At 69.4% G+C, this 23,704-nt stretch overlaps 5 protein-coding genes across 8 annotated transcripts; 2 read left to right on the top strand and 3 right to left on the bottom strand.

Moving 5' to 3' along the window:
• Positions 1 to 39: 39 nt before the first annotated feature.
• RTKN (rhotekin) lies at positions 40 to 7,877 on the bottom strand (the record flags this gene model as incomplete). Of its 3 annotated transcripts, none has more annotated exons than XM_082482056.1 (12): positions 7,688 to 7,877; positions 5,187 to 5,386; positions 5,020 to 5,081; positions 4,792 to 4,845; positions 4,594 to 4,711; positions 4,121 to 4,345; positions 3,941 to 4,035; positions 3,205 to 3,311; positions 2,535 to 2,663; positions 2,276 to 2,441; positions 1,531 to 1,635; positions 40 to 509 (listed from the first exon to the last, which is right to left on the bottom strand). In XM_082482056.1, exons 1-12 carry the CDS (start codon positions 7,856 to 7,858, stop codon positions 163 to 165), a joined length of 1,779 nt encoding a protein of 592 aa, XP_082338182.1. In that variant the 5' UTR covers positions 7,859 to 7,877. The 3 variants fall into 3 exon arrangements, with proteins under 3 accessions (XP_082338182.1, XP_082338181.1, XP_082338183.1); XM_082482055.1 differs by having other exon boundaries at positions 2,535 to 2,666; positions 7,688 to 7,797; XM_082482057.1 differs by lacking the exon at positions 40 to 509 and adding an exon at positions 1,125 to 1,237 and having other exon boundaries at positions 2,535 to 2,666.
• A 3,348-nt stretch (positions 7,878 to 11,225) lies between these two features.
• On the top strand, positions 11,226 to 13,231 carry INO80B (INO80 complex subunit B). Its single transcript, XM_082482075.1, has 5 exons — positions 11,226 to 11,324; positions 11,462 to 11,660; positions 11,834 to 11,952; positions 12,288 to 12,469; positions 12,696 to 13,231. The coding sequence occupies exons 1-5, from the start codon at positions 11,279 to 11,281 to the stop codon at positions 13,158 to 13,160; spliced, it is 1,011 nt and encodes a 336-aa protein (XP_082338201.1). The 5' UTR covers positions 11,226 to 11,278; the 3' UTR covers positions 13,161 to 13,231.
• An 804-nt stretch (positions 13,232 to 14,035) lies between these two features.
• Positions 14,036 to 16,170, top strand: WBP1 (WW domain binding protein 1). The gene is made up of 4 exons (XM_082482316.1): positions 14,036 to 14,173; positions 14,292 to 14,394; positions 14,497 to 14,658; positions 14,825 to 16,170. The coding sequence occupies exons 1-4, from the start codon at positions 14,105 to 14,107 to the stop codon at positions 15,478 to 15,480; spliced, it is 990 nt and encodes a 329-aa protein (XP_082338442.1). The 5' UTR covers positions 14,036 to 14,104; the 3' UTR covers positions 15,481 to 16,170.
• A 224-nt stretch (positions 16,171 to 16,394) lies between these two features.
• Positions 16,395 to 19,270, bottom strand: MOGS (mannosyl-oligosaccharide glucosidase; the record flags this gene model as incomplete). Its single annotated transcript, XM_082482244.1, has 4 exons — positions 16,395 to 18,225; positions 18,302 to 18,495; positions 18,594 to 18,814; positions 18,922 to 19,270. The coding sequence occupies 4 exons, from the start codon at positions 19,268 to 19,270 to the stop codon at positions 16,509 to 16,511; spliced, it is 2,481 nt and encodes an 826-aa protein (XP_082338370.1). The 3' UTR covers positions 16,395 to 16,508.
• A 198-nt stretch (positions 19,271 to 19,468) lies between these two features.
• LOC309671149 (programmed cell death protein 4-like) lies at positions 19,469 to 23,630 on the bottom strand. Of its 2 annotated transcripts, none has more exons than XM_082482337.1 (11): positions 23,449 to 23,630; positions 22,657 to 22,933; positions 22,303 to 22,400; positions 22,080 to 22,193; positions 21,238 to 21,384; positions 20,829 to 20,926; positions 20,651 to 20,765; positions 20,253 to 20,360; positions 20,072 to 20,182; positions 19,818 to 19,957; positions 19,469 to 19,723 (listed from the first exon to the last, which is right to left on the bottom strand). In XM_082482337.1, the coding sequence occupies exons 1-11, from the start codon at positions 23,500 to 23,502 to the stop codon at positions 19,672 to 19,674; spliced, it is 1,314 nt and encodes a 437-aa protein (XP_082338463.1). In that variant the 5' UTR covers positions 23,503 to 23,630; the 3' UTR covers positions 19,469 to 19,671. The 2 variants fall into 2 exon arrangements, with proteins under 2 accessions (XP_082338463.1, XP_082338462.1); XM_082482336.1 differs by having other exon boundaries at positions 21,238 to 21,459; positions 23,449 to 23,599.
• Positions 23,631 to 23,704: the final 74 nt, after the last annotated feature.

Below are 23,704 nucleotides of genomic sequence, written 5' to 3'. Positions count from 1 at the left end.
TGCAGGCACAGGGTGGCAAAATTTCCAGTTTCTCCCCAAGAAAAGAAGCCGGGAGCCCCTGACACCCTCCCCCCCTCCTCACCCTGGGGGGGGTGATGTCACCCCTCCATGGCCACCCTGGGGGCTGGAGGGTGCCATCTCCCCCCGTGAGGGTCCTGAGGCTCAGACCTGGGACTGGAGAGGGCCAGGGGTGTCGTGCTCCGTGGCCGGGCTGCTGCTGCCGCTGCTGGAGGAGCTGGAGATGGGGGGCGAGGGGTGCCGGGGGGGGGCTGCCCGCCGGGACCCCCGTCCCTTCAGGGTGCTGAGCTTGGCGTCCAGGGAGAGGGTGCGGGGACGACCCCAGGGGCGGCGGGTGGGAGGGCTGGGGCTGCAAGCCCGGCCGGAGGGGGGGGCGTGGAGGGGGGGTCCCTCAAAGAGGGAGAGCCACGGGGGGGTCCCCGGTGCCCGGCCCCCTGCCCGCCGTGTCAGGATGTCCGTCACCGCCTCGATGTCGTCGGCCGGATCAATAGCTGTGGGGAAGAGCGGGAGGTCAGCCACAGCCCCTGGACCCCCACCCTGATCCTGCACCGTGGGGATGGGACCGGCCAACAGCCAGCACTGGCCAACTGGGGCAGCCCCGTGGCAGAGATGTGCCCCATGGCCGGGATGTACAGCGGAGCAGGGGGCAGCCAGGAGATGCTCCATGGCCAAGGCAGCCGGGATGTGCCCCACGGCTGGGGTGGCTGGGACGTGCCCCACAGCCAGGCCGTGCCCCACAGATGGGACATGGCCCATGGCCAGGATGCATCCTGTAGCTGGGGTGTGCACTGGTGCCAGGGCAAGTGGGACATGTCCCGTGGCTGGGACAGCCGGGATGTGCCCTAGAGCCAGGATGTGCACCAGAGCTACAGCAGCCGGGATGTGCCCCATGGCCAAGGTGGCTGAGACGTGCCCCAGAGCTGGGACATCCCCTGGAGCTGGGATGTGCCCTAGAGCCAGGGCAGATGGGACGTGTCCCATGGCTGGAGTGCCCGGGATGTGCTCCATGGCTGGGATGTGCCCCGTGGCTGGGGCCATCCCCAGGGCTGTCCCAGTGGTGCTGTGGGCTGTGGCATGGTGGGGTCACCCTGCCAGCCCCCCACCCGTCACCTGTCACTGTAATAGGAGGAGAGCAGAGCCCGGATCTCCTCCGAGACGGCGTTATCCTGCAGCAGGAGCCCTTCGCAGGCGGAGGGGGGCACGGCCGGGCCAGGCAGGGCTGCAGCCGCCAGAGATGGGGCGGGGGGAAGGAGAGAGACAGAGACGGGGGGGGGGACACAGAGACGGGGGGGGCAGAGAGGAACAAGAGGGGACAGAGAAAGGCAGGCGAGGGCACAGAAAGGGGGTAGGGGAGGACAGAGAGGGGACAGAAGGGCAGTGGAGAGAACAGCAGCGTTAGGGAGGTGCCGGGGGGGCGAGGACAGGGCCGCCCGGCGGCAAGTTAGACGAGAGCAGAGAGGAGGGAGACAGAGACAGAGTCCCCCCCGGACCCCCCCTGGCCTTGGCACTCACCCATCTCATGGTAGAGCGAGCCCTGCCGGGGCAGCATGGCGGGCGGCCGGCGTGGCGCTGGCTCCTCGATCCTCATCAGCTCATCACAGCACTGCTTCCACTGGCCTGGGGGCATGGGGGGGGAATTAGCACCACCAGGATGGGGTCTAGGTTGGGGGGGCCAGGTTGGGGGGGTCCCACTGGGATGAGGGTCCTGCCAGGATCAGGATCCTCCCAGGATGGGGGTTTGCACTGGGATGGGGGTCCTTCTGGGATGGGGTACTGCTGGGATGGGGTCCCGATGAGATGGGGTACTGCTGGGATGGGGGTCCCGATGGCATGGGGTCTCGATGGTATGAGGGCCCCACTGGGATAGGGGTCCCTATGGGATAAGATACTGCTAGGATGGGGTCCCGCTGGGGTGACATACTGCTGGGATAAGGGTCCCTACGGGATAAGATACTGCTAGGATGGGGTCTCGGTGGGATGGGGTTCCCGCTGGGATGGGGTCCCGCTGGGGTGACATACTGCTGGGATAGGGGTCCCAACGGGATAAGGTACTGCTGGGATGGGGGTCCCGCTGGGACAGGGATTGCACCATGCTGCAGATCCTGCTGGGCTGGGACCTTGCCCGGATGGGGGTCCCACTGGGCTGGGGCCCCAGAGGACTGGGGGTCCCACCGGGGTGGGGGGGTCCTACTGGGCTGGGTCCCACCAGGGAAGGGGGTACCGCAGGGATGGGGGGGGGGGTCTTGCCCATGCTCACTCATATCGTAAAAGTGCTGCCAGAAGGCCTCCATCCATCGCTGTGCCTCAGCCCGGCTCTCAGCCAGCAGTGTGTGGGTCACCTCCTCGCCACCGTACCGGTTGGTGACGGCCATGCCGTGGGGCTGCCCGCGCCCCTCCCGCTCTGCTGCGCGGATGCGGGTCTCCTGCGGCAGCAGTGGCAGAAGCCCTCAGCCCCCGCAGCCCCCCACTGCCCAGTCGGTCCCCATAGCCCCCCGTGCCCCCCACCTCAGTTGTACCTTGTTGACGGCGATGGTGAGGGCCGGCTCCAGCCCGGCCTCGGCCTCACCGGGGTCGTGGTAGCAGAGGAGGTCGGTGCCGCGCAGGACACAGTACAGACGGGTTCCGCTCTGTGCCTCAGCCCCCGGCTGCTGCCCGCGGAGCCGGCACCGTCAGTGCGGCGGGCACTGGCAGGGACCACGCCACCCCACCCCTCCAAGGTCATCTCCAACCCCGCCAGGACCCCCAGCTCCAGTACACCCCTTCCCTGCCCAGTGTGGGGGGACAGGGGCAGCCCCCTCCCCAGCATGGGGATCCCTCAGTCTCCATTCCCACCGCAGTTCAGAGCCCACCAGCAGGGACTTGCCAAGACCCAGCAGGCTCATGCCACCACCCGTCTCCATCCCTGTCCTTGTCCTCATCATCAACCCATCCCATCTCCATCCTTGTCCCCATCCCCATCCCTGTCCTTGTCCCCATCATCAACCCATCCCATTCATCCCCATCCCTGTCCTTGTCCCCATCATCAACCCATCCCATTCATCCCCATCCCTGTCCTTGTCCCCATCATCAACCCATCCCATTCATACCCATCTTCATTCCTGTCCCCATCCCCATCCCCGTCCCTGTCCCCATCCCTGTCCCATCCCATCCCATCCCATCCCCATCCCATCCCCATCCCGCACTCACCTGCAGCCGGAGGAAGCCGCTCGTCACGGGGGCGGCCATGCAGCGGGGCTGGGCAGCCAGGCGGCAGCACATGCTGCCATAGAGGGGCAGCCAGAAGGAGCTCTCCTCTGGGGGAGCATGCTCGCCTAGGGTGCCCAGGCACGGACCCCCACCCATGGGCCCCCCCACCCCTCCTTGCCCTGCCGGGACCCCAGACCCATCTCCCCACCAACCCCACCAGAGCTGCCTCACCCCCCCCCCCACCATGCCAAGGTCCCAGACCCTTCTCGCCACCACACTGGGCCCACAGACCCCTCTCCCCTTCAAACCAGCCGGGACCCCTGGACCCCTCTCCCCTACCCTGCCAGGCGCCCCAGACTCATCTCTCCCCGAACCAGTGGGAACCCCCCCAGACCCCTTTCTCCTCACCCCATCAAGTCCCCCAGATCCCACCCTCCCTCCAGCCCACCCTACTAACCCCCCAACTCTCCCCCAGCCCCACCAGGACCCTTCTCTCCCCTCTCCACCCCACCCCATCCCAGACCCCTCTCCCAGGCTCACCAGTCATCCCCTCTTAGACACATCTTGCCCCCAGACCAGCCAGGACCCCAGACCCACCTGTCCTCCACCCCACCGGACCCCCAGACCCCTTTCCCCTCACCCTCCATCAGTCCCCAGACCCCTCTCGCCCCATCCTGCCAGGCCACCATCGCCCGTGCCATGCCGCGCCGTGCCGCACCATGCCGCGTGCGCTCACCGTTGCTGGCAATGGCAAGGTCGTGGGTGCGGAAGCCATCCTGCACCTCGGCCAGGGAGAGGACGGCATGTGCCAGCAGGTGGAATTTGGGACCCCTGGAGGGGACAGTGGGTGAGAGGAGCGGGAACAAGGGGGACATGGCGGGAGATGGCGGGGGGGGACACGACATGGGGTACTCACGGCACGCTGGGGGCCGGCAGCAGGAGGGGGCCGGTGCCCCCGTTACCTGGTGGACTGCCGGGAGCCCCATCCATGGCGGCGCGCACCCGTTTGCCGGCGGAGCGTCCCAGGGAGGTGCTGAGGCGGGTGGCCAATTTCCTGGGGGTGCTGCCCTGCGCCGCCCCCCCCGCCAGCCCCGCGCTGTACAGCTCCACCTTCAGCTCAAAGTCGGGTCCGGCCTCCGAACTTTTGGGGGGGGGGGAGGAACAGGACACACATAGGATGAACAGGGTGGCCATGGAGGTGGCGGGGCGGGGTGACATCCCTCCCAATGCCCACACCGGGACCCTCTGTGCCACCCCACAGCCACAGGGTCACCCCGGGGGGGGGGGCACCCCTGTCCTCCCCTGCCTCCCCCCGGGAGGGACCCCCGGGGGGATGCAGGGGAGGGCAGGGGTCCCATGTCCCCCCCTGGGGTGGGTGCATCCGCTCACAAGAGGACGGCGCTCTCAAAGCAGATGTCGGTGAGGGTCCGGTCCACCAGCACCATGGGGGTGTCGTGGATTTCGGCCCCCAGCTGCAGCAGGCAGAAGACGGCGCAGCGGTGCAGCTCTGAGGGGATGGAGAGGGGAATGGTGTCAGGGTGGTTGTGGGAGAAGCACAGCCCCCCCCAGCCCCGCACCTCCACTCACCTCCCTTATTCCTGAAGTACTCTGTGTCCTTCCACATCAGCGGGATGCGCAGGTCTGGGGTGGGGGGAGGCAGGCAGGCGATGAAGGGGGGGTGCTGAGCCAGCACCCAGGACAACCCCCCCCCCCCCATGGCAGGGTGCGCAGATGGCGGTTCTGGGTGCCCCCGAGGGGGAGGGAAGGGTGGGGGCAAACTTGGTGGGACACCCACCACCACCACCACCACCATACCTGAGATGCAGACGATGCCCCGGCAGGGCAGGCGTTCATCTGTGGGGCCGGCATCCGAGGGGCTGCGGGGCGGGGGAAGGGGTCGGGGGAAAGAAGCTGTGACGGCCACCCCACCATCGTTCCCTGTGTCCGTCCCCCTCCCCATGTGCCCCCCGGGAGTTGCTCACCGCCTGGCCGTCCGCCGCAGCACCTGCGCCTCTTTCCTGCGCTGCAGCTCGGCCATGTACGCCAGGACACGGCTGTTGCAGACCAGGAGGCTCTTGGCGGCTTCCAGCGCCTGCTCCCGCCGGCTGCAGGCGGCCAGCAGCTTGCAGGCCCCCTCCCGCAGCCGCAGCTCCCGCTCCATCTTCCGCTGGATCTCCGTGTCCTGCGGGAGAAGGGGCAGGGGGAGCCGGGAGGGGGGGACAGGGATGGAGGTGGCAGGGGAAGAGAGGGGTGGCTGTCCCTCCCCACCTTGGGTGTCTCCAGCCACGGATTGGGGATGCCACGTCCCCCCGGGGGGGACCACGGAGTGACCCGGCCACCCCCAGCTCTCCATCCCTTTGTGGGGGGGTGTCCCAGCTGCACACATATGGGGGGGTCCCAGCGGTGCAGACCTCCAGGGGTCCCGGCCATGTACCCCCCCAGCTGCACGTACATGGGGGGGGGGGGGGTGTCCCAGCCATGTCCTCCTTGGAGGGGGGGGGGGGGTCCCAGTCACACACACACCAGCTGGGGGGTTCCCAGCCACGCACCCCTGGCTCAGCGCAGCTCAGGCGCCCGGCACAGAGTGCAGGAGGGTGGGGGGACACCCCAGCCCCACACAGCCCCGCTCCCACCAGTGGGAGCCGGTCCCTGTGACCACCTCTGTCACCCCCCCACTCCAAACCAGCTTTTGCTGCAGCCACCAAATAAACACCCTGAGCCCCCCCAGGGCCACGCAGCTGCTGGCTCCTTGGGGTCACCCTCTCAGGGCCCCCACAGCTGCCCAATGGGGTCCCCTGTCCCACCACCCCAGAACGGCCCCCCAGCCATGGGGGCTGCAGCCTCACCGCCCCCCAACAGCCCCAACCCAGCCCACAGGAGAGTCATGCACCCCACAGCGACAGTCTGCGCCCCACAGGTGTGCCACACGCCCCACAGATACAGCGGCATGTACCCCATGGGAGAACCACAGGCCCCACAGATACAATGTGTACCCCACAGATGTGCCACGTACCCCACGGATTTAACATGCATCCCCCAGATGTGCCATGTGCTCCACAAATACATCGTGTACCCCATGGGGGAACAGCACACCCCACAAATACACCACGCACCCCACGGATGTACCATGCATCCTGCAGACATGCCACATGCCCCACAGATACATGTGTCCCACAGGGCAACCACACACCCCACAGATAAACCACACACCCCACAGATACATCATGCATCCCACAAATGTGCCACTCACCCCACAGATGTACCATGCCCCCCACAAATGTGCCACGCACCCCACAGATGTACCCTGCCCCCCACAAATACATCATGTACCCCACAGGGGAGCCACGTACCCCACAGATATGCCACAGACCCCACGGATCTGCCATGCATCCCCCAGATATGCCACGCACCCCCCAAGTCCATAATGTGTCCCATGGGGCAACCACACACCCCACAGATACATCACGTACCCCACAGTGGAGCCACAAACCCCACGGATACATTGTGTACCCCACAAGGGAACAACGCACCCCACAGACACACCATGCACCCCACAGATGTACCATGCACCCCACAAATACATCATGTACCCTGCAGGGGAACCATGCACCCTCCAGATGTGCCATACACCCCACAGATATATAATGTGTCCCACGGGGCAGCCATGCACCCCATAAATAAACCACATACCCCACGGATGCGCCATGCAGCCCACAGATACATCATGTACCCCACAGCAGAGCCAGGCACCCCACGGATACATCATGTGCCTCATGGGGGAACCACCCACCCCACAGACACAGCAGGCACCCCACGGATGAGCCACGCACCCGTCAGATACATCACGTACCCCACAGGGGAACAGCACGCCCCACCACTACACCATGCACCCCACGGATGTGCCACGCACCCCCCAGATTTGCCACGCACCCCCCGACGTGCCACACACCCCACGGATACATCATGCACCCCATAGTGGGAACCATGTGCCCCACGGATGCACCGTGTACCCCACAGATTTGCCACGCGCCCCCCCCAAAACATGTCACACACCCCAGGCACCACAGACACCCCCAGCCCCCCAACTCATTGCCGGTACCGGTTGCTGCTCCATTCCGGTACCGGCTGCTGCCTGTACCCCCCGCGCTGCCTGCACCCCCCCGGGCCCCCTGCCCATGGAGCCGCAGTGACGTCACCACCTACTATAAATAACCCCGAGCAGCGGGTGGGGGGGGGCGAGTTCCCGGTTGCCGGCCCCCCCCCTCCCATTCAGGTCCACCCCCCCTATCCTCCCGGAGACCCCCCCAGTGGGATATGGGGGGATGCTCCCCCCAAGGAGGGGATCGATGGGGAGCGCTTTCCACCTTCCTGAGACCCCCGGGACCACCCCCCCGGACCCCAGGGAACCCCGGGGTCCGGGGGTCCGGGAGGGGGGTGTCCCGGGGGGTCTCGGGGCGGGGGGGGGATGTCCCCCAATTCCTACCTGGAGGCTAATGGCGATCTGACGGATATAGAGCATGTTGAGATCTTCCAGGATCCGCAGCTTCTCCTGCATCTGAAGGCGCTGCCCCCTCCCCGCCACCTCCATGGGGACCACCGGGACCCCCCCGGTTATTCTGGGGGGGCTGGGGGGGGTGGGGGGCGTTTCCCGCATCCACCCCGGCTCCCCACCGTTGGACCCCACTGCATCCAGCGCCGTCGGGATTCGCGTCTTTCTGCCCCCCCCACCCCACGGCTGCGGAGAGAAAAGGGCCCTTTCATCGCCCCCCCCCTTCGGGTACCGGCTGCATCCCCCCCTCCTCCTCCTTCCCCCCCTCCCCCCCCCGGGTACCAGCCGCCCCCTCCCGCCGAACAACCGGACACTGTGCGGGAAAGGGCAGCGGGGGCGGCTGGGGGGGGCGAGGGAGAGGGGGATGGGGGGGTGCATGGATGGGAGAAGGGGTGCAGGGGTTGGGGTGCAGGGTCAGGATGGGGTGCAGGGGAGGGGGGAGAAGGACAGGAGAAGGGGTGCACGGATGGGACGGACAAGGGTTGCAGGGACAAGAGAAGGGGTGCAGGGGACAGGGTGCAGAAGACGGGGTGCAGGAACGGGATAAGTGGTGCAGGAGACGGGGGACGGGACAAGGGGTGCAGGGGACGGGGGGCCTGGGGAAGGGGACAGGGTGCAGGGAAGGGACAAGGGGTGCTGGGAATGGGGGACAAGGAACAGGGTGTGGGGATGGGGGACGGGGTGCAGGGACAGGATGGAGGGTGCGGGGGACAGGATGGGGTGTAAGGGATGGGACAAGGGGTGCAGGGGACGGGGGACCCCAAAGGGGACAAGGGGTGCAGAGGATGGGGTGCTGCGGACAGGATGGGGTGCAGGGGACAGGGGACAGGATGGGGTTCAGGTGACAATGTACAAGCGACAGAAGGGGTGCTGGGGGTGGGCGACAAGGGGTGCTGCGACAAGACGGGGTGCAGGGGACAGGAGAAGGGGTGCTGGGGATGGGGTGCGGGGGGAGACAAGGGGCGCAGGGGTTGGGGCGCAGGGGACAGGGTGCGGGGCACAGGACGGGGTTCAGGGGACGGGGGACAGGACGGGGGTGCAGAGGGTGGGGTGTGGGGACAGGGGGTGCAGGAGACGGGGTGCGGGGAAGGGATGGAGTTTAGGGGACAGGACAGGGGGTGCAGGGACGGGACAGGGGGTACCGGGGACCGGGATCGGCTCGGGATGGGGTGCAGGGCTGAGAAGGGGGAGGTCGGATCGGGGTGCGGGGAAGCGACGGAGGAGCGGGACCGGCGGGGGGACGGATGGGGGGGAGCCCGGGGGCCCGCTACCGGGCCCCCGGGCTCCCCCCCATCCGTCCCCCCGCCGGTCCCGGTGCCGGCCGCCGCCCCCTACCGGCCCCGGTGGGCGCAGCAGCACAAGTCCCCCCCCCCCCCCCGGTACCTTCCGCCGCTCCCGCTCCGCTGCTCCGCCGCGCCACGCACAGGAAGGCGGCGGCCGCCCGCCCGCCCCCGACCCGCCTTCCCCCCACACCCTCCCCCCGGCCATTCCTCCGCCGGCTCCGCTTACAGGGGCCGCCCCCCCGCCCGCCCCCACCCACGGCGGGACCGGCGGCAACGGCGGCTCCGGGATACCGGGGTGGAAATTGTAAGGGAGGGGGGTGGGGGGGGACGCCCCCTGGCGGAGGGGGACACCCCCCCCCCGTGCCTGTGTGTGCACCGGGACCCCCACAATGCACAGACGGTACCGAGGAAACCGGGACCCCCCCCTATATGTGGCAGCTGGTACCGGAGAAACGGGGACACACACGTGTCCGTCCGTCCGTCCCAGAGTGTATCAGCACCTCCCCGTGTGCACCGGGACACCCCCCCCGTGCACCGGGACCCCCTGCCTGGAGTGCACACGGACCCCCCGAGTCCACCGCGATCCCTCCCGTGTACTGCCCCCCTTCCTCGAGTACACTGGGACACCCCCCCGTGCTCACCGGGACCCCCGTGTGTGCACTGCAATGTCCGTGTCACCCCCCCGCTGCACCGGGATGCCCCATGTGCACCAGGAGCCCCTCTGAGTACACCAGGACCCCCGCTCCGAGTGCACCAGGACCCCCGTCACGTGCAGACGGTACTGGGGCAACTGGGACCCCCCTCCATGTGCACTGGGACCCCTCGCTGAATGCACCGGTGAACCCCCCCGTGTACAGCTGGTACCGGGGGCAGCCCGGACCCCCCCAGAGCGCACCGGGATCCTCCTGTGCCTCGTGCCCGGCCGGTGGCCATGTGCCACATGCCCGGTGGGAGTGAGTGTCCCTCCCTCGTCCCGGGGCCCCCGCCCCGACGGAGCCCACGAGGGACCCCGGCGCGGATCCGGCCCTCGTCCGGTGCCAGCATCCCCTGGGTCACACCAGTCCCCGCCGGCACTGGTGTCCCCGGCCAGACCCCCCCCCCCCGAGTCAGCAGTAGGAGCCGTGGGGTGCCGAGGCCACGGTCCCGCCGCGCCGGCCTGGCACGCTGCCGGTGGCGAGGGCGGCCATGCCGGGGGCGCGGGCGCTTCCCGCTCTGCCGGGGCGAGAGCCGGCTGGCGTGGCGGGAAATCCCGGCTGGGCCGGTGGCGGCCAGTGCTGCCGGCGGGACGGGCAGGACGGGCGGAACGAGGGCGGCGGGTGCCAGGAGCGAGGCGGGGAGCGGCTGCCGGTGCGGCCTGGTTGCCGGTGCCGGTGGCAGTGGCGGTTGCCGTACCTGCGCGGAGTCGGCCAGGAGGCTGAGCCGGCAGCGTCCGCGGCGGATCTCCATCTCCAGCGCTGAGCCGCGGGCCACGGTCACCCGGCTCCGCTGGTTACGGCAAAACATCATGTGCCGGTGCCGGTGATGGGGCTCGTCGCGGGACTCCCCGGCTCCCGTGGGAATTTCCCTCGGCTCCGAGCCCGGAGCAAACCCCTCCCCGGCTACTGCCGCACCTGGCACGGGGGGGGGGGGGGGCGGGACACACCGGGAGGTGCCGATCCCGACCCGCGGGGCTGCAAAGGAGCCAACCGGGGGTGACCGGCGGCAGCTGCAGCGGGGCCGGGGCGGGCGGCGGGGGCCGGTACCGGGTGGCTCCTGGCACGGGCGGGACAATGGCCCGAGTCATGGCAGGCAGCTGCGGGGACGTGGGGGAAGAGGGGGGGGTCGTGGGGGTGTGTAAGGGTGTGGGGGGGTGTGTGCACGTGCCGGGGCACGGCTGCCGAGTGTGCCCCCACACGCATGGGCGCGCCACACGCCGGCCACGGCCGCGCCCGCGCGCCCCAGCTTTTGCACGGGGGCCGTGCACACGCGCACGTGCCCACCACGCCTGTCCGTGGCTGCACGGGCAGCCGCCGTGGCGCGCGCGCTGTCCGGGCGGAAACCGCCGCCGCCGGCCCTTTAGGGCCGGCGGCGGCGGTTTCCGCCCGGGCAGCGCTCCCCTTTGCCCACTTCAAAGATGGCGGTGCGGACTTCACCCCACCCCCGCCCGTCCACATTGGGTGTATTCCGCCGCGCCGGGCGGAAGTGGGTCCGCCGCGGAATTGGTTCCCCCCGCACGGCGGGACACCAGCAGCGGCAGCGCCGGATGAGCAAGGCCTGGCGGCGAGGCAGGATGGAGGGCGGCGAGCACGGTGAGGCGGGAAGCCGGTTCGCGTCTGGGGCAGCCCGGGGACTTGCAGCTCCCGGCCTCGCTTGTCGCTCCCCCGCCGGGGCCGGTGGACCGGTGGCGGGTCCCCGGGCCGGACTGACGGTTGTGTCTCCCTCACAGGAGAGGAGGCCGAGGCGGGCGGCGGGCACGGCTCCCACAAGAAGAAGCACAAGAAGCACAAGAAAAAGCACAAGAAGAAGCACCACCATGAGGCGGCGGGGCCGCCGCCCCCCCCGGCCCCCGAGCCCGCCGCCGGCCTGCGCAAGCCCCAGCTCAAGCTCAAGATCAAGCTGGGGGGGCAGATCCTGGGCACCAAGAGGTGGGGGGGGCGGGGGGGGCGGCCGATCTCTTCCCCCACCTGCCCACGGGCAGCACGGTCCTCCCTTGGATGCCTGTCCCCACGTCCCACCCTCGCTGAGGCCAGGCTGTGTCCCCCACCCCCCGTTTGACCCCTATCCTAGCCTCACAGGCTGCCCCGTGCTCTCTCCGCAGCGTGCCGACCTTCACGGTGGTCCCCGAAGCCCCGCGCTCGCCCTCCCCGCTGATGGTGGTGGACGAGGAGGAGGAGCCCACGGAGGGGGTGCCCATCGAGCAGTACCGGGCCTGGCTGGGTGAGCTCTGGGGGCACCGGCACCCATGCAGGGGGCAGCGCTGGGATGGGGGGGGGGCTCCCAGAGGCGGGGTTTGGCTGTAGGGGAGGGTGGTGGGGAGCCTCGGAGTGCTGGAGCAGGGGGAGAAGCCTGCAGGGATGCTCTGGTCCCCTCTAAACAGGCGGCCTTGTGCTCTGTGGAGGGGACAGGGACAGTTCCTGCAGCTTGGCCCTGTTGCCCGGACTCGTGTGAGTTGCCCCATCAACAGCTTTGGGGGTGGCCTGGCCCCGGGATGGTGTGACCTCCCCACCCCCCCTGTCCCCGGTGACTCTTCTACCCCCTGGTGCCCGGACCAGATGAGGACAGCAATCTGGACCCCTCGCCCCTGCCAGACCTGGACTCAGAGAGCTGCTTCCCAGCCCGCGAGGAGGAGGAGGAAGAGGAAGAGCGCTGGCTCGATGCCCTGGAGAAGGGGGAGCTGGACGACAATGGGGAGCTCAAGAAGGAGGTGGATGAGTCCCTGCTGACAGCCCGACAGGTGGGGAAGGGGCCACGGAGCCATCTGGGACAGGGCTAAGGGGTGCAACCTGGCCTGCCGGGGGCATGGTGCTGTTGGCCTCAATGCTGGGCTGGCTCTGCTGCCTGCTCAGGTGAGATGGGGTGCTGCAGAGGCCCCAGAACTGGCAGAGGGCTGGGTTGGAGCCCTCTGAAGGGCAGCAAGGGCCCTGGCCAGGCTGGTGACAGTGCCCCCTGTGCCCCTGCAGAAAGCCCTTCTGCACAAGCAGCAGAGCCAGCCGCTGCTGGAGCTGCCCATGGGCTACAAGGTGAAGGAGCTGACGGAGGAGATGCTGGTGAAGCGGGAGGAGCGGGCCCGCAAGCGGCGCCTGCAGGCGGCCAAGAAGGCGGAGGAGAACAAGAACCAGACCATCGAGCGCTTGACCAAGACCAACAAGGCCAAGGTGAAGACGCTGCGGGAGCGCAAGGCCAAGCAGGCCCCTTGCCCCGTTGTCCACTACTGCAACGCCATCGACCGCATCACCGTCTCCTTCCCGGCCGGCGTGGCCCTGCCTCTGCTGCCCGCCCCGGCCCCCGCCGTGCCCACCCCGGTCCTCTGCGGCGTGTCCGGCTGCTCCAACCACAAGCGCTACTCCTGCTCTCGCACTGGCGTGCCCCTCTGCAGCCTGGCCTGCTACAGGAGGAACCTCCAGCTGCAGGAGGCCGCGGCCTAGGCCGGGGGACTTGGAGAGGGGAACAACGGCCCCTCCGCCATGGACAGAGGGGGTCGGGGCTGTGGGGTGGCCCCCGGGGTTGGGGGGTTAGGGGTGGGGGGGAGGTGATGTCCCGGGGCGGGTCCCGCGGTGATGCCGCCGCCCGGTGCTGCGGAGCTGATTAAAGGCTGATGGTAAAGGAGCCGTGTGTAGGTCCGCCGGGACGCGGGGGAAGGATAGCCCGCCACCCCTCATCGGGGAGCGCTGTGGTACGCTCCCCACCCCGCAAGTGAATGCGTGATGGTACGACTCGGGGGTACTGGGGGCGGGGCACCGGGCAGCGCCCTGGCCGCAGCGCCCATTGGCTGGGGCACTGCCGGGGGGATAACGGCGGTGCTGGTTGGCCGACCGCTCCGCCAATGAGGCGCCAGGGTCGCGCCTCCGCCGCGTATTGGCCAGGCTCTCCCCAGAGCCCGCCCCGGGGGCGGGCCAGGGGCGGCTGCGCCCGTCCGTCGGGCGCAGGACGAGGACGCTGTTGGCCGGAGTCCTCGTCAGTCACGGTCGGGAGGGCGGGGCTCTGCCTCCGGTTGGTGGCGGCGGCCGCCAATCTCGTCGGGGGCGGGGCTCGGTCCCTTTGTCTCTGTTGTTGGGCGTGAGGTGCGGGCAGACAGCGTCCGATTGGCGGGGGCAGGGCGGCGGCGGCGGCGCCGATTGGCGGGCGGCGGCCAGGCGGCGGCGGATTGGGCGGCGGCGGCGGCAGGGGGCGGGAGTTTCGGCCCGGGCGTGATGGCGGCGGCGGAGGCTGCGGCCCGGGCGGCGGCGGCGGGCCGGGCGGCCGGGATGGGGGAGGCGGCAGCGGCGGTGGGGCAGCGGCTGCTGCTGCGGGCGGCGGGGGCCGGGGCCGGGGCCGGGGCGGCCGAGCGGGCGGAGCCGGCGCGGGGCCGCGGCGGGCTGTAGGCGGCGCCATGGAGCGGCCCGGGAGCGGCGGCGCGGAGGGGGCCTGGGCTGCGCTGCTGGGCCGGCAGCACCAGCAGGTACGGCCGGGGGGGTGGCCGGGGAGCGGGGCCCGGCGGCGGGCGGGACCTGCTGCTGGCGGGCCTGGACGTGGGCCCCCTTCCCCGGGCCGGGGTGACGGTGTGGCTGTGCCCGCAGGCCCGGGAGTACTGCCCGGGGGTGAACAACCAGCCCTACGTCTGCGAGACCGGGCACTGCTGTGGGGAGACCGGCTGCTGCACCTACTACTACGAGCTGTGGTGTGAGTGCGGGGGCGGCGGAGTCGGGGGCTGCGGCGTTGCCCCCCGTGGGAAGTGGGGGGTGTGGGTTCGAAGGGAGAGTGACCCTACCCTGCTACCCACAGGGTTCTGGCTCCTCTGGACCATCCTCATCCTCTTCAGCTGCTGCTGCGCCTATCGGCACCGCCGGGCCAAGCTGCGCCTGCAGCAGCAGCAGCGGCAGCGGGAGATCAACCTCATCGCCTACCACGGTGCCTGCAACTACCCCACCTCCATGATGGACCTCAGTGAGTGAGGGAAACCCCAGCCCCCTATGCGTCACCCCCAGCTCTGCCCTGGGGCCCCACGCCAGGCTGCATGCTCTAGGTCCGTCCCTTTCAGGGACAGGGCCCAGTGGCAACCCCGGGGCCTGGGGGAGCTGCCCTGACTTGTGCCACCACCCCAACTCCACAGGGATGCTGGCTTCCTTCAAGTTGCCTGCCTATGAGGAGGTGGCCCACCGCCCCAGCACACCGCCGCCGCCCTACAGCGCCATCCTGGCTCAGCTGAGTGGGCCCCGCAGCCGCCTGGGCTCCAGCAGCCTCACCCTCTCGCCCAGCTCGGAGAACTACACCAGCTGCTCCTGCGAGTCGAGCTGCGCCACCTCCCCCAGCAGCACCTCGCTCTCTGTGCAGGTGACGGATGAGACAGAGCGCAGCCACGCCAGCACGCCTAGTGAGGAGGGTGGCACCAGCAGCACTGGCACCGGTGCCAGCTGGGAGCTGCCACCCGAGGAGGTGCCAGTCCGTGGGGCCCCGCACAAGCACACCCTCTTCTCCTCCACTGTGGACTTCTTTGAGGCTGACTGCCACCCCTGCTCCGACATCGAGGAGGGCGAGGAAGAGGAGGGCGGAGTGGCCCAGGAGGAAGGCAGCAGTGGCGAGCATTTCCGGCACCGGCGCCTGACAGGGGACTCAGGCATCGAGGTGGGGCGCTGCCAGGAGGAGGAGGAGGGTGAGGGTGAGGGCACCCACCTCCTGGTCAAGGCCGGCCCCACGCCCCCGCCATGCTGCGGGCTGCCAGGCCAGGGGGGCAGCGAGGGGCCTGGCTCGCCTGCCCTGCCTGTCTGAGCCTGCGCCCACTGGCCAAGCCCTGCCCTCCCCGCTGCCTGCTAGCTTGCCTGGCCCTGTCCCGTTGCCTGCTCCCCCTGCCCGTACCCAGGGTGGGGGGCAAGCGGCTGTGCCAAGGGCCCTGCCCTGCTGAATCGCGGCTGTGCCGTTATGGCCTGTTCTGTCCCCCCCACGCCTTGGAGCAGCCATGGGGGTACGGTGGGTGTGACCCCCCCCCTGCTCAGAGGGCACCCAGCGTGGGGCAGAGCAGGACTGGCAGCGCTTCAGCTGGGGGCTGCCTCTTCCCTCCCGTTCCTGGTGCTGCCCCGCAGCCATGTGACCGCTGCTGGGAGCTTGGGGCAGTGTCCCCGGGGTCTGGACTCTTGTTGCGGAGCCCCCGGAGGCCCCTCGCCCCGACAGACGCCCCCCCTTCCCACCCTGTGTCCCATCATGTCTGGTACCTCATGCGGCACGGCTGGGCCCTGGGGCGGCCCTGCTCTTGGTGTGGTCCTGCCGGAGCCCTCTCCCCTCTGAACTGCTTCCAGGGGCTGCAGCTGCCAGGGCCCCGCACCTGCCCCATCCCCCCCTGTGCTGATGGTGCTGTGGGCCCCGGGGCTGGGGTCGCTGCCCCTGGGGGGTCCCCATCTCTGCCAGGGGACGGGCAGTTCACGTAGCGTTCTCTCACCATTAAAGAGATGTGGAAGTACAGCAGCCCTGTGCCTGCTGTGGGGGTCGGGGAGGGAACTGGTGTGGGGTGCGTGGTACTGGGGCTGAGCTGGGCCTCCACAGGGAGTGGGACAGGGACTTGCCATGGCACAGGGCACACTGCCCTGGCCCCATGGCCAGCACAGGGAGGAGAAAGGGGGCAGCCAGGACAGGACAGACCCATGATCCCCGCCCCCCCACCCCGGATACAGGCAGCGGCAGGCCATGGTGGTGGAGGTTTATTTTGGGGGAGGAGGTGGGCTCATCACCTCCACCCACACCTGAGAAAGACAGGCAGGGCCAGCTGCACAGGCAGCTGCCTGCACTGTGGCTGGACAGCTGCCCTAGTAGTCCTCGGCCATCACAAGTACCACCAGTGCGGACCAACCAGCAAAGGGATGGCAGCCCTGACCACGACCAGTGCTGTCGCTGTACTGCTCCCAGAGGAAGCCACTCTTGGTGTACTGCCGGTACAGGTTGGCCATGAGGTTGTGGCGCAGCTCCCGGTAAATCTCCGCCGCCCGTTCCTGCTGCGGCCCATTGGCGCTGGCGTAGCCGTGCAGTGCCTGCAGTGCCAGGTAGTTGATGTTGACCCAGATGGGGCCGCGCCAGTACGGGGGGTCATGCTGGGTGTTGTGCTTCATGTAGAGGGGACTGTCGCGGGCCAGGGAGCGTAGCCCAAATGGTGTCCAGAGCTGCCGCTCACTACGCATGGCATCCAGCACTGCGGGCAGCCGTGGCGAGTCAGGGCGCAAGAGCTGCAGCAGCAGTGGGAAGAGGCTGACGTAGCCCAGAGCCCCCACAAAGCGGGGCTGTGGGGCTTCCCGCACCTCCCGCACCAGTTGGGGGGCCGGAGGGGGCTGCCCTGGTGCTGCCGGGGCCACCCGCTGCCAGCGCAACCCCACCGCCGCACTGTGGTTGCCATAGTCAGCAAAGGCGCCCAGCTCCTGGGCCCAGTGCAGCTGCTCCAGGAGGCTGTTGTCGCTCAGCGCCTGCTCCATCTGCCGGTAGGGCCCAGACGGCTCCCCGAGCCGCTCGGCCACCTCCCCCAGCACCCGGGAGGCCAGCGCCATCCAGCAGCGCAGGTCCAAGTGCCGCTCCTCGGTGGAGGGGTGGGAGGCGCGGGGGTAGTCGTCCAGCCCCGAGGCCAGCGTTTTGGGGTTGAGGAAGCGCTCGAGCTGGGGGTCACGGCCGCGCCAGCGGAAGGTGAAGGGCAGGGGCCCGGCCTGCGTCCGGTTGTACCAGTCGTACCAGGCGCGCAGGCGGGGGAAGAGGCGGTGCAGGTAGGGCAGGGGGGCAGACGGCAGCAGCTGCTGCAGCGCCAGAAGCAGCGTGGGGGGGTTGGCCGTCTCACTGTGCTGCAGGAGGAATTCGGGGGGCACTTTGGCCCGCGCCTCCTCCCCCAGGATCTGCTCCCGCGGGATCCAGCCCTCGATGTTCATCAGGTCCAGCCAGTGGGCGATCACCTCACGGCTCAGGGCTGGGTCCCAGCGCGCCAGCAACAACTGGTGGAAGCCCTCGTCCCAGAGGAAGCCACGGGGAAAGAAGGAGCGGGAGGGGACGGCGGTGAAGAGGGCGGCCTCGGGGGCAGGCATGGGGTGCTCCTGCAGCGGGGACTGCACCAGCGAGCGCCCGTGGAAGTAGCCCATCCCGCCCAGCATGTCGCTGAGGGCGGCTTGGGCGAAGTGCCGCTGTGGCGGGGGGAAGCCCTTGCGGCCCAGCCCAAAGGTCTCCTCAAAGCGCTGCTCGAAGGCAGCCGTGTGCTGCGCCAGTGCCGCCGACATCGCCCCCCCTGCCAGACGCACGGGCCGGTCCACCACACTGCCCGACTCGAAGGTCACCTCCACCATAGCGGGCGGCTCCAGCGTCACCTGGTGCAGCAGCAGGCGCCCACGTGGGGGCTCCCCTGCTGCCCCTGGCAGCCCCCGAAAGGTGTCGACGGCGAAGAAGCGGCGGCGGGGTTTCCCCGGCACGGTGAAGATGAAGCGGTTGCTCAGGCTGCTCCGCACCACCTCGGTCAGGCGGTGCAGCCCTGGGCTCACTGCCTCCAAGTAGTTGTAGCTGTGAATGGAGAAAGGACGTCAGGGGACAAGGGACAGGGAACTAGGGGGAATGTGGGGTAGCTGCAGCAAAGCACCTGGCATATTTGGGGTCTTCCCCGCTCTCTGAAGTGGGGTGGAGGAAGGTGAGGGTGAAGCGTCCCAGCTCCTCTGCTGTCCCCGTGACAGCGGCCAGACGTGTCCTGTTCTCCAGGTGCGGCTCCAGCGTCCCCTGCCCATCTGTGGCGATGTAGAAGAAGAGGGAGAGGAGAGGGGCCGGGCCGCCTGCACCCTACAGAGGAAGAGGAGAGGGGGAGACATGAGGAAGGAGGGGCTGCCTGACGCTCCAGCTGTTCTCCCGGCATATGCAGCCCCCTCCATCCCACTCACCTCCATCCGTGCAGTGATGCGCCAACTCCAGTCCCCTCCATGTTCCCCTCCTGGTCGTTTAACGAATTCGGTTTTCAAGAACAAGTCCCCATCTCGAATCTCCTGCACCCCGAAATTCTCCCCGTCGTGCATCAACCAGCCATATCGCGACAGGCCGTCGCCCTGCTCGCAGGTGTGACGTAAGCTGCCTCCCCCCTCACTTTGCTGAAGCCACATCAGCCCTGGGGACAGCGGGGAGGGGGGGGTCAGCCTCGGTTCTCCGGGCGGGACCGGGGGCAGCCCTGCCCCGGGGGCTCGGCCTGCCCCCGCTCCCGCCCCTATCCCTCACCGGTAACGAGAGCCCGCGGGCTGCGCGTCTTCATCCCGAAGTAGACGTGAGGCCGGTAAGTGCCCCAGAAGCGTTGGGGCGAGGCGAGGGGCCCGGTGGAACCGGGGGGAAGCGCGGGGGGAGCGGGGTGGGGGGTAACGAGGCGGGCGGCCGCGCTCCACCGGTTCCATTCATTCGCCGCCGCCGCCAGTCCCAGCGCCAGCGCCGCCGCCGCCGCCGTTACCACCAGCGCTGTCCTCCCCCGGCCCGTTCCCCGCTGCTGTTCCCGTTCCCGTTCACGCCGGGCTCCGCGTTCCCGGGTTCGTTCCCGAAGCCCTTCCCCGCCGCGTCGCCGCCGCTCCCCCGCCATGGCCCCGGCCGCGCCGCTGACGTCATCACGGCGCGACGGCAGGAGAGCGGCTCGTCGGCGGCAGCGCCCCCTAGCGGGCGGGCGGGCGGGCGGGCAAACAGCATCATCAATCCTCCCCGGGACCCCCCGAGGGCACAAGGACCCCCCCCGAGTCCCGTCACCCCCCCTACAACACACGCACAGGCCGGACTCAGCACATCCTCAGAAGCCGCTTTATTATGTCCCTTGGCCGGTCCCACAGCCGGGCGGGGGTCCCGGGCACACGGCAGCAGCCAGGGGGGCTGCGGCCGCCCCCGCCCCATGGCGGAGCGGGGGGACGGACAGACAGCAGGCCCCGTCCCCCCCCTCGCCACCATCTCGCTGGGGGGCCGATGGCCGGCAGCGCCCCGGTGTGGTTCCGCTCACTGCTTGACCTGTCCCCCATCACCCTCACTCACGAAGCGCTTCCGGCCCCTGCAGAGGAAGAGGAGGATGAAAGGGGAAGGGGAGCTGCCTCCCCCCGGCCCCAGCTGCCCCCCCGGTGTCCCCCCAGCTCCGGTGCTGGTACCTGGCAGGGCAGGCGTCCCGCAGCGCCTTGGTGATGATGCCGCGGTCGAAGCAGAGCTCCACCAGCCGCTCCAGGAGGCTGTGGGCCAGCGGCACGTCCAGACTGATGTCCCCCAGCTCCTCGTACACCCGCTGGAAGCCCTGGAAGGGTTAAGGGGGGTCAAGGACACAGGGAAGGGGGGGACACAGCAGTGTCAGCCCCGGGAGTGCGCTGTCCACCCCACCCCCGCCCCAGCGTGCCTGCCCCATGCTCACCCGGTTCATCTGGTCCAGTGTCACCAGCCCCGTTTCCCACAGCACCTTCAGCAGCGTCACCATCATGGCCACTGGCCCCTCTCCAGAGCCCTCCAGCACCATCACCACTGCCTGGGGGCAGCAGGCATGAGCAGAGCCACCGGGGGCCCTCCCTGGGACCCCCAGGACCCCCAGTCCTCACCTCATACACCAGCTCGTGGTGGAAGTGGGGCACCTCCAGCTCCCGCAGGCAGTGCTCGGCCTCCGACACCTCCCCGGAGAGCAGGTACTCCCGCAGCAGCAGGTTCATCTGGGGACAAAGCCAGCTGGGGCAGGGGCATGGGGACAGTGGGGACACGAGGGTGCCACAGGGGGACAGCATGGGGATGGTGGGGGGTGTGGAAGGCACAGGGACAGCAGGTGGTCACTGGAGGACATGTCTGGGAAGACATCATGACTGGGGTCACATCCAGAGAGACATGGCAGGGGGACCTCCATGGGACATATGGAGACACAACCGGAGGTGGGGCTGTGCAGAGATGAGGCATGGAGCAGGGGAACACAGTGTGGGACAGGACTGGGGGGCAGCCGGGCACTGACCTCCTTGACGAGGTGCTTGACGGGGCGCTGGCCGCCCCCCACGCCCCAGACATTGTCCAGCCGGTTGACGTCGCGCTTGATACGGAGCAGGACGGCGGCGCGGTCAAGGGCAGCCCTGCAGGAGAGGCGGGTGAGGGCGGCATGCCGGGGGAGTGGCGGGGGCTGGGGTGGCGCTTACCTGGCGTGCTCGCAGTCCACCCGCCCCTTGTAGCGCTCCAGGAAGTCCAGGGGCAGTGCGTGGTCGGCCACTGCCCGGGCAATGAACTGCCCCAGCATCTGGGGAGAGAGCATCAGTGCCTGGCCCCACCATTTGTCTGTGCCCCGCAGCCATCAGGCATCCCCCAGCACGGCCGTGGCCTTCCCGGCACGGTTGTGTCATCCCGGAGCATCCCCTGTCACGGCCACATTCCCTCAGAGCATCTCCCAACGTGGCCATGGCCAACCCACCACGGCCATGTCCTCTCAGAGCATCCCTCCAGCATGGCCATATCCCTTCAGAGCATCCCCCAACACAGCCACGGCCAACCCAGCACAGCTGTGTCCCCTCCAGCACGTCCCCATCCCCATGTCCCTATGCCTGCTGACACCTGGGGCGCCTCGGGGGTGTCGAGGATGAGGTCAGGCAGGTCTCGCAGCATCTTGTCGAAGGCCCAGGCGATGTCCTCGGGAGTGACGACGTGGCCCACCAGGTCGGAGAGCAGGCGGGAGGTCAGCTCGCGGTGGCTGGCCTTGCCCTCCAGTGCCAGAGCCACCGCCAGTGAGGGCACCGCATGCCGCCGGCTGCCCAGGTTCAGCCCCCGCAGCAGCTCCTGCACCCAGCATGTCACCCCCTGCCATCTGCCCCCGGGGACCCCCAGCCCCTCCCCAGGGGACCCCTGACCTCCCCCAGGGACACCTCCCATCCCGAAGGGACTCCCTTTCTCACCCCCAGGACACTGCCCCACACCAGCCTGGGCCCCCATGAAGGTCTCCACCACCACAGGATGCCCAGGCCCTCTCCAATGGACCCTTCCCCATCCCAGTCTGTCCCATGCCTGAGGGCCCACATCACTGAGACCTCCCCCAGGGACACTCCCCACCCCCAAGGGACCCACTGTCTCTCCTCCACACCAGCCTGACACCCCTGATGGTTCCCACCACCAAGTGACCTCCCTTCCCATGGGACCATGCACCTTCCCAAAGGGTCCCCATCAGCAACGGACCCCCATCCCCTCCCCAAGGGACCCTTCCCCATCCCAGCCTGCCCCAACCCTGAGAGTCCTTGTCACTGAGGGTCCCCTGTTCCCCCCCAAGGGACACTCACCCCCACCAGCCTGTCCTGTTCCCAAGAGCCCTCTATTTCCTTCCTAAGGACCCCAGCCCCATCCAAGCCTGTGCTGTCCCTGAAGGTCCATGTCACCAAGGGGCCCCTGTTCCCTCCCTGACGCACCATGACCTCGCTGGTGTCCCCATGTTCGAAGTACTCCATCACCATGGGCTGCACGTTCTTCTCTAGCTCCCCCTCCTCCAGCTCAGGCACCACAGTGGCATAGACCGTGTCCCCCTGCGGGGACAGGACAATGCCACCCCTGCCTGCACTGCTGCCAGCTGGCCCCCCACAGGGACTGCCAGCAAGGGCATGGGACAGTGCAGGGCCGGGGGGGTGTCCGTACCTGAGCCACCTCATCGTAGTTGGGGTCACGGGCATCGGGCTCCTGGTATCCATAGACCACACCGGGGGCACCCCACACGCCCTTGCCCCCAGCACCACCTGCACCAGACAAGCATGGGGTGAGTGGGGTCTCAGCGGCGGGGGACACTGAGACCCCCAGTGGGGCACCCCCAGGCAGGGACTAAGCCTGGGGCAATGGGAGGGAGCCCAGCCCCGCAGGGGACGCAGGAGGGGTCCCAGCCCCACAGAGGACGTAGGAGGGGTCCCAGCTCCATCAGGAGTGGTGGGGTCATGCAGGTCCCCAGACCCATGGGGGACGCAGGAGGGGACCCTGCCAGGCGCTGCCATTCCTCACCTTTCTTGGGCAGCCCACGGCCCTTGCCCATGCGGGACCTGCGGTCGTGGGCCCGGCCCTTGGGGCTGCTGGGCTCGGGGCCAGGCTCGCCGCCCTCGGAGAGCGACTCGCGGGTGGAGTCCCGGGATGAGGTTCGCCGCAGCCGCCGCTTCGCCTTGGCCTTCAGCCGTGCCTCGTGCAGCAGCTTCTCCTGGGAGGTCCAGGTGCGGGGACCCCCGGCTCCCAGTAGCTCCTCGTCCCCATCCTCCTCCTCCTCTGTGGCCGCCGGGCAGGGGCCCTGCACAATGCGGGCACTGTCATCGTGATGCAACGTGGCCTCCCCTGGGACCCCCGTGGGACCCTTTCCATGTACGCCTGACCTCCCACATGACACCCATGGGGACACCCCCATATACCCCCCAGCCTCACTCGGGACCCCCATAGAACCCTGTTGTCCCCTGGGGCCCCCATGGGACCCCTGCCGTGCACCCCTGCCCTTCCCTGGGATGCCCACCATATACCCCTGGCCTCCACCCATGGGGACCCTCCCATATACCCCGCAGCCTCACTCAGGACGCCCCCAGACCCCTGTCCTCTCCCGGAACCCCGCAAGGGGCCCCCACAATGTACCTCTGGCCTCCCCATGGACCCCTCCAAGTGACCCTCGGGACTCCCCCCAAAGACCCCCGACCGCCATCACCGACCCCCGCCCCGTTCCCGCTGGTGTCGCCCCCGCCCCGGTCCCAACCGGAGCCCGGAGAGGGGTAGGGGTGTTTCGCTCTGTGCGGGGTTCGCTCCGGTGCCGTTACTTGCCGTGGCGAAGAGGGCGCGGTCGGTGGCGCCCAGCTCGGCGGCGGGGACAGCCATGGCGGGGCGGCACCGGGGCCGCACCGGGACCGGGACCGGGACCGGGAAGGGGCGCTCGACTCGGCCCGACCCCGCCCCGCGGCGGAAGTGACCGAGAGCAGCGGCATCATGGGAGCCGTAGTCACACCGGAGGGCTCCGGTACCTCCCGACACCCCACCCCACCCCCCGCCCAGGTCACCGGGATTCGGCAGCGGCCCCCTT

This window comes from Vanellus vanellus (genome assembly GCF_965231255.1).
Source record: "Vanellus vanellus genome assembly, chromosome: 4".
In the NCBI taxonomy this organism is placed as follows: Eukaryota; Metazoa; Chordata; class Aves; order Charadriiformes; family Charadriidae; genus Vanellus; species Vanellus vanellus.
Note: the sequence above shows the minus strand (reverse complement) of the source record. Positions and strands in the feature narration are given on the sequence as shown.

Excerpts from the sequence above, each read along its gene's own strand:
- INO80B (XM_082482075.1), top strand. The coding sequence starts at position 11,279 with ATGAGCAAGGCCTGGCGGCGAGGCAGGATGGAGGGCGGCGAGCACG. Across the intron at positions 11,325-11,461 it reads GATGGAGGGCGGCGAGCACG|GAGAGGAGGCCGAGGCGGGC; the intron begins GTGAGGCGGGAA and ends TCTCCCTCACAG. Across the intron at positions 12,470-12,695 it reads CCCTGCTGACAGCCCGACAG|AAAGCCCTTCTGCACAAGCA; the intron begins GTGGGGAAGGGG and ends GTGCCCCTGCAG.
- WBP1 (XM_082482316.1), top strand. The coding sequence starts at position 14,105 with ATGGAGCGGCCCGGGAGCGGCGGCGCGGAGGGGGCCTGGGCTGCGCTG. Across the intron at positions 14,174-14,291 it reads TGGGCCGGCAGCACCAGCAG|GCCCGGGAGTACTGCCCGGG; the intron begins GTACGGCCGGGG and ends CTGTGCCCGCAG. Across the intron at positions 14,395-14,496 it reads CTACTACTACGAGCTGTGGT|GGTTCTGGCTCCTCTGGACC; the intron begins GTGAGTGCGGGG and ends TGCTACCCACAG.
- LOC309671149 (XM_082482336.1), bottom strand. The coding sequence starts at position 23,502 with ATGGCTGTCCCCGCCGCCGAGCTGGGCGCCACCGACCGCGCCCTCTTC. Across the intron at positions 22,194-22,302 it reads ACTACGATGAGGTGGCTCAG|GGGGACACGGTCTATGCCAC; the intron begins GTACGGACACCC and ends CTGTCCCCGCAG. Across the intron at positions 20,927-21,237 it reads ACACCCCCGAGGCGCCCCAG|ATGCTGGGGCAGTTCATTGC; the intron begins GTGTCAGCAGGC and ends CTCTCTCCCCAG.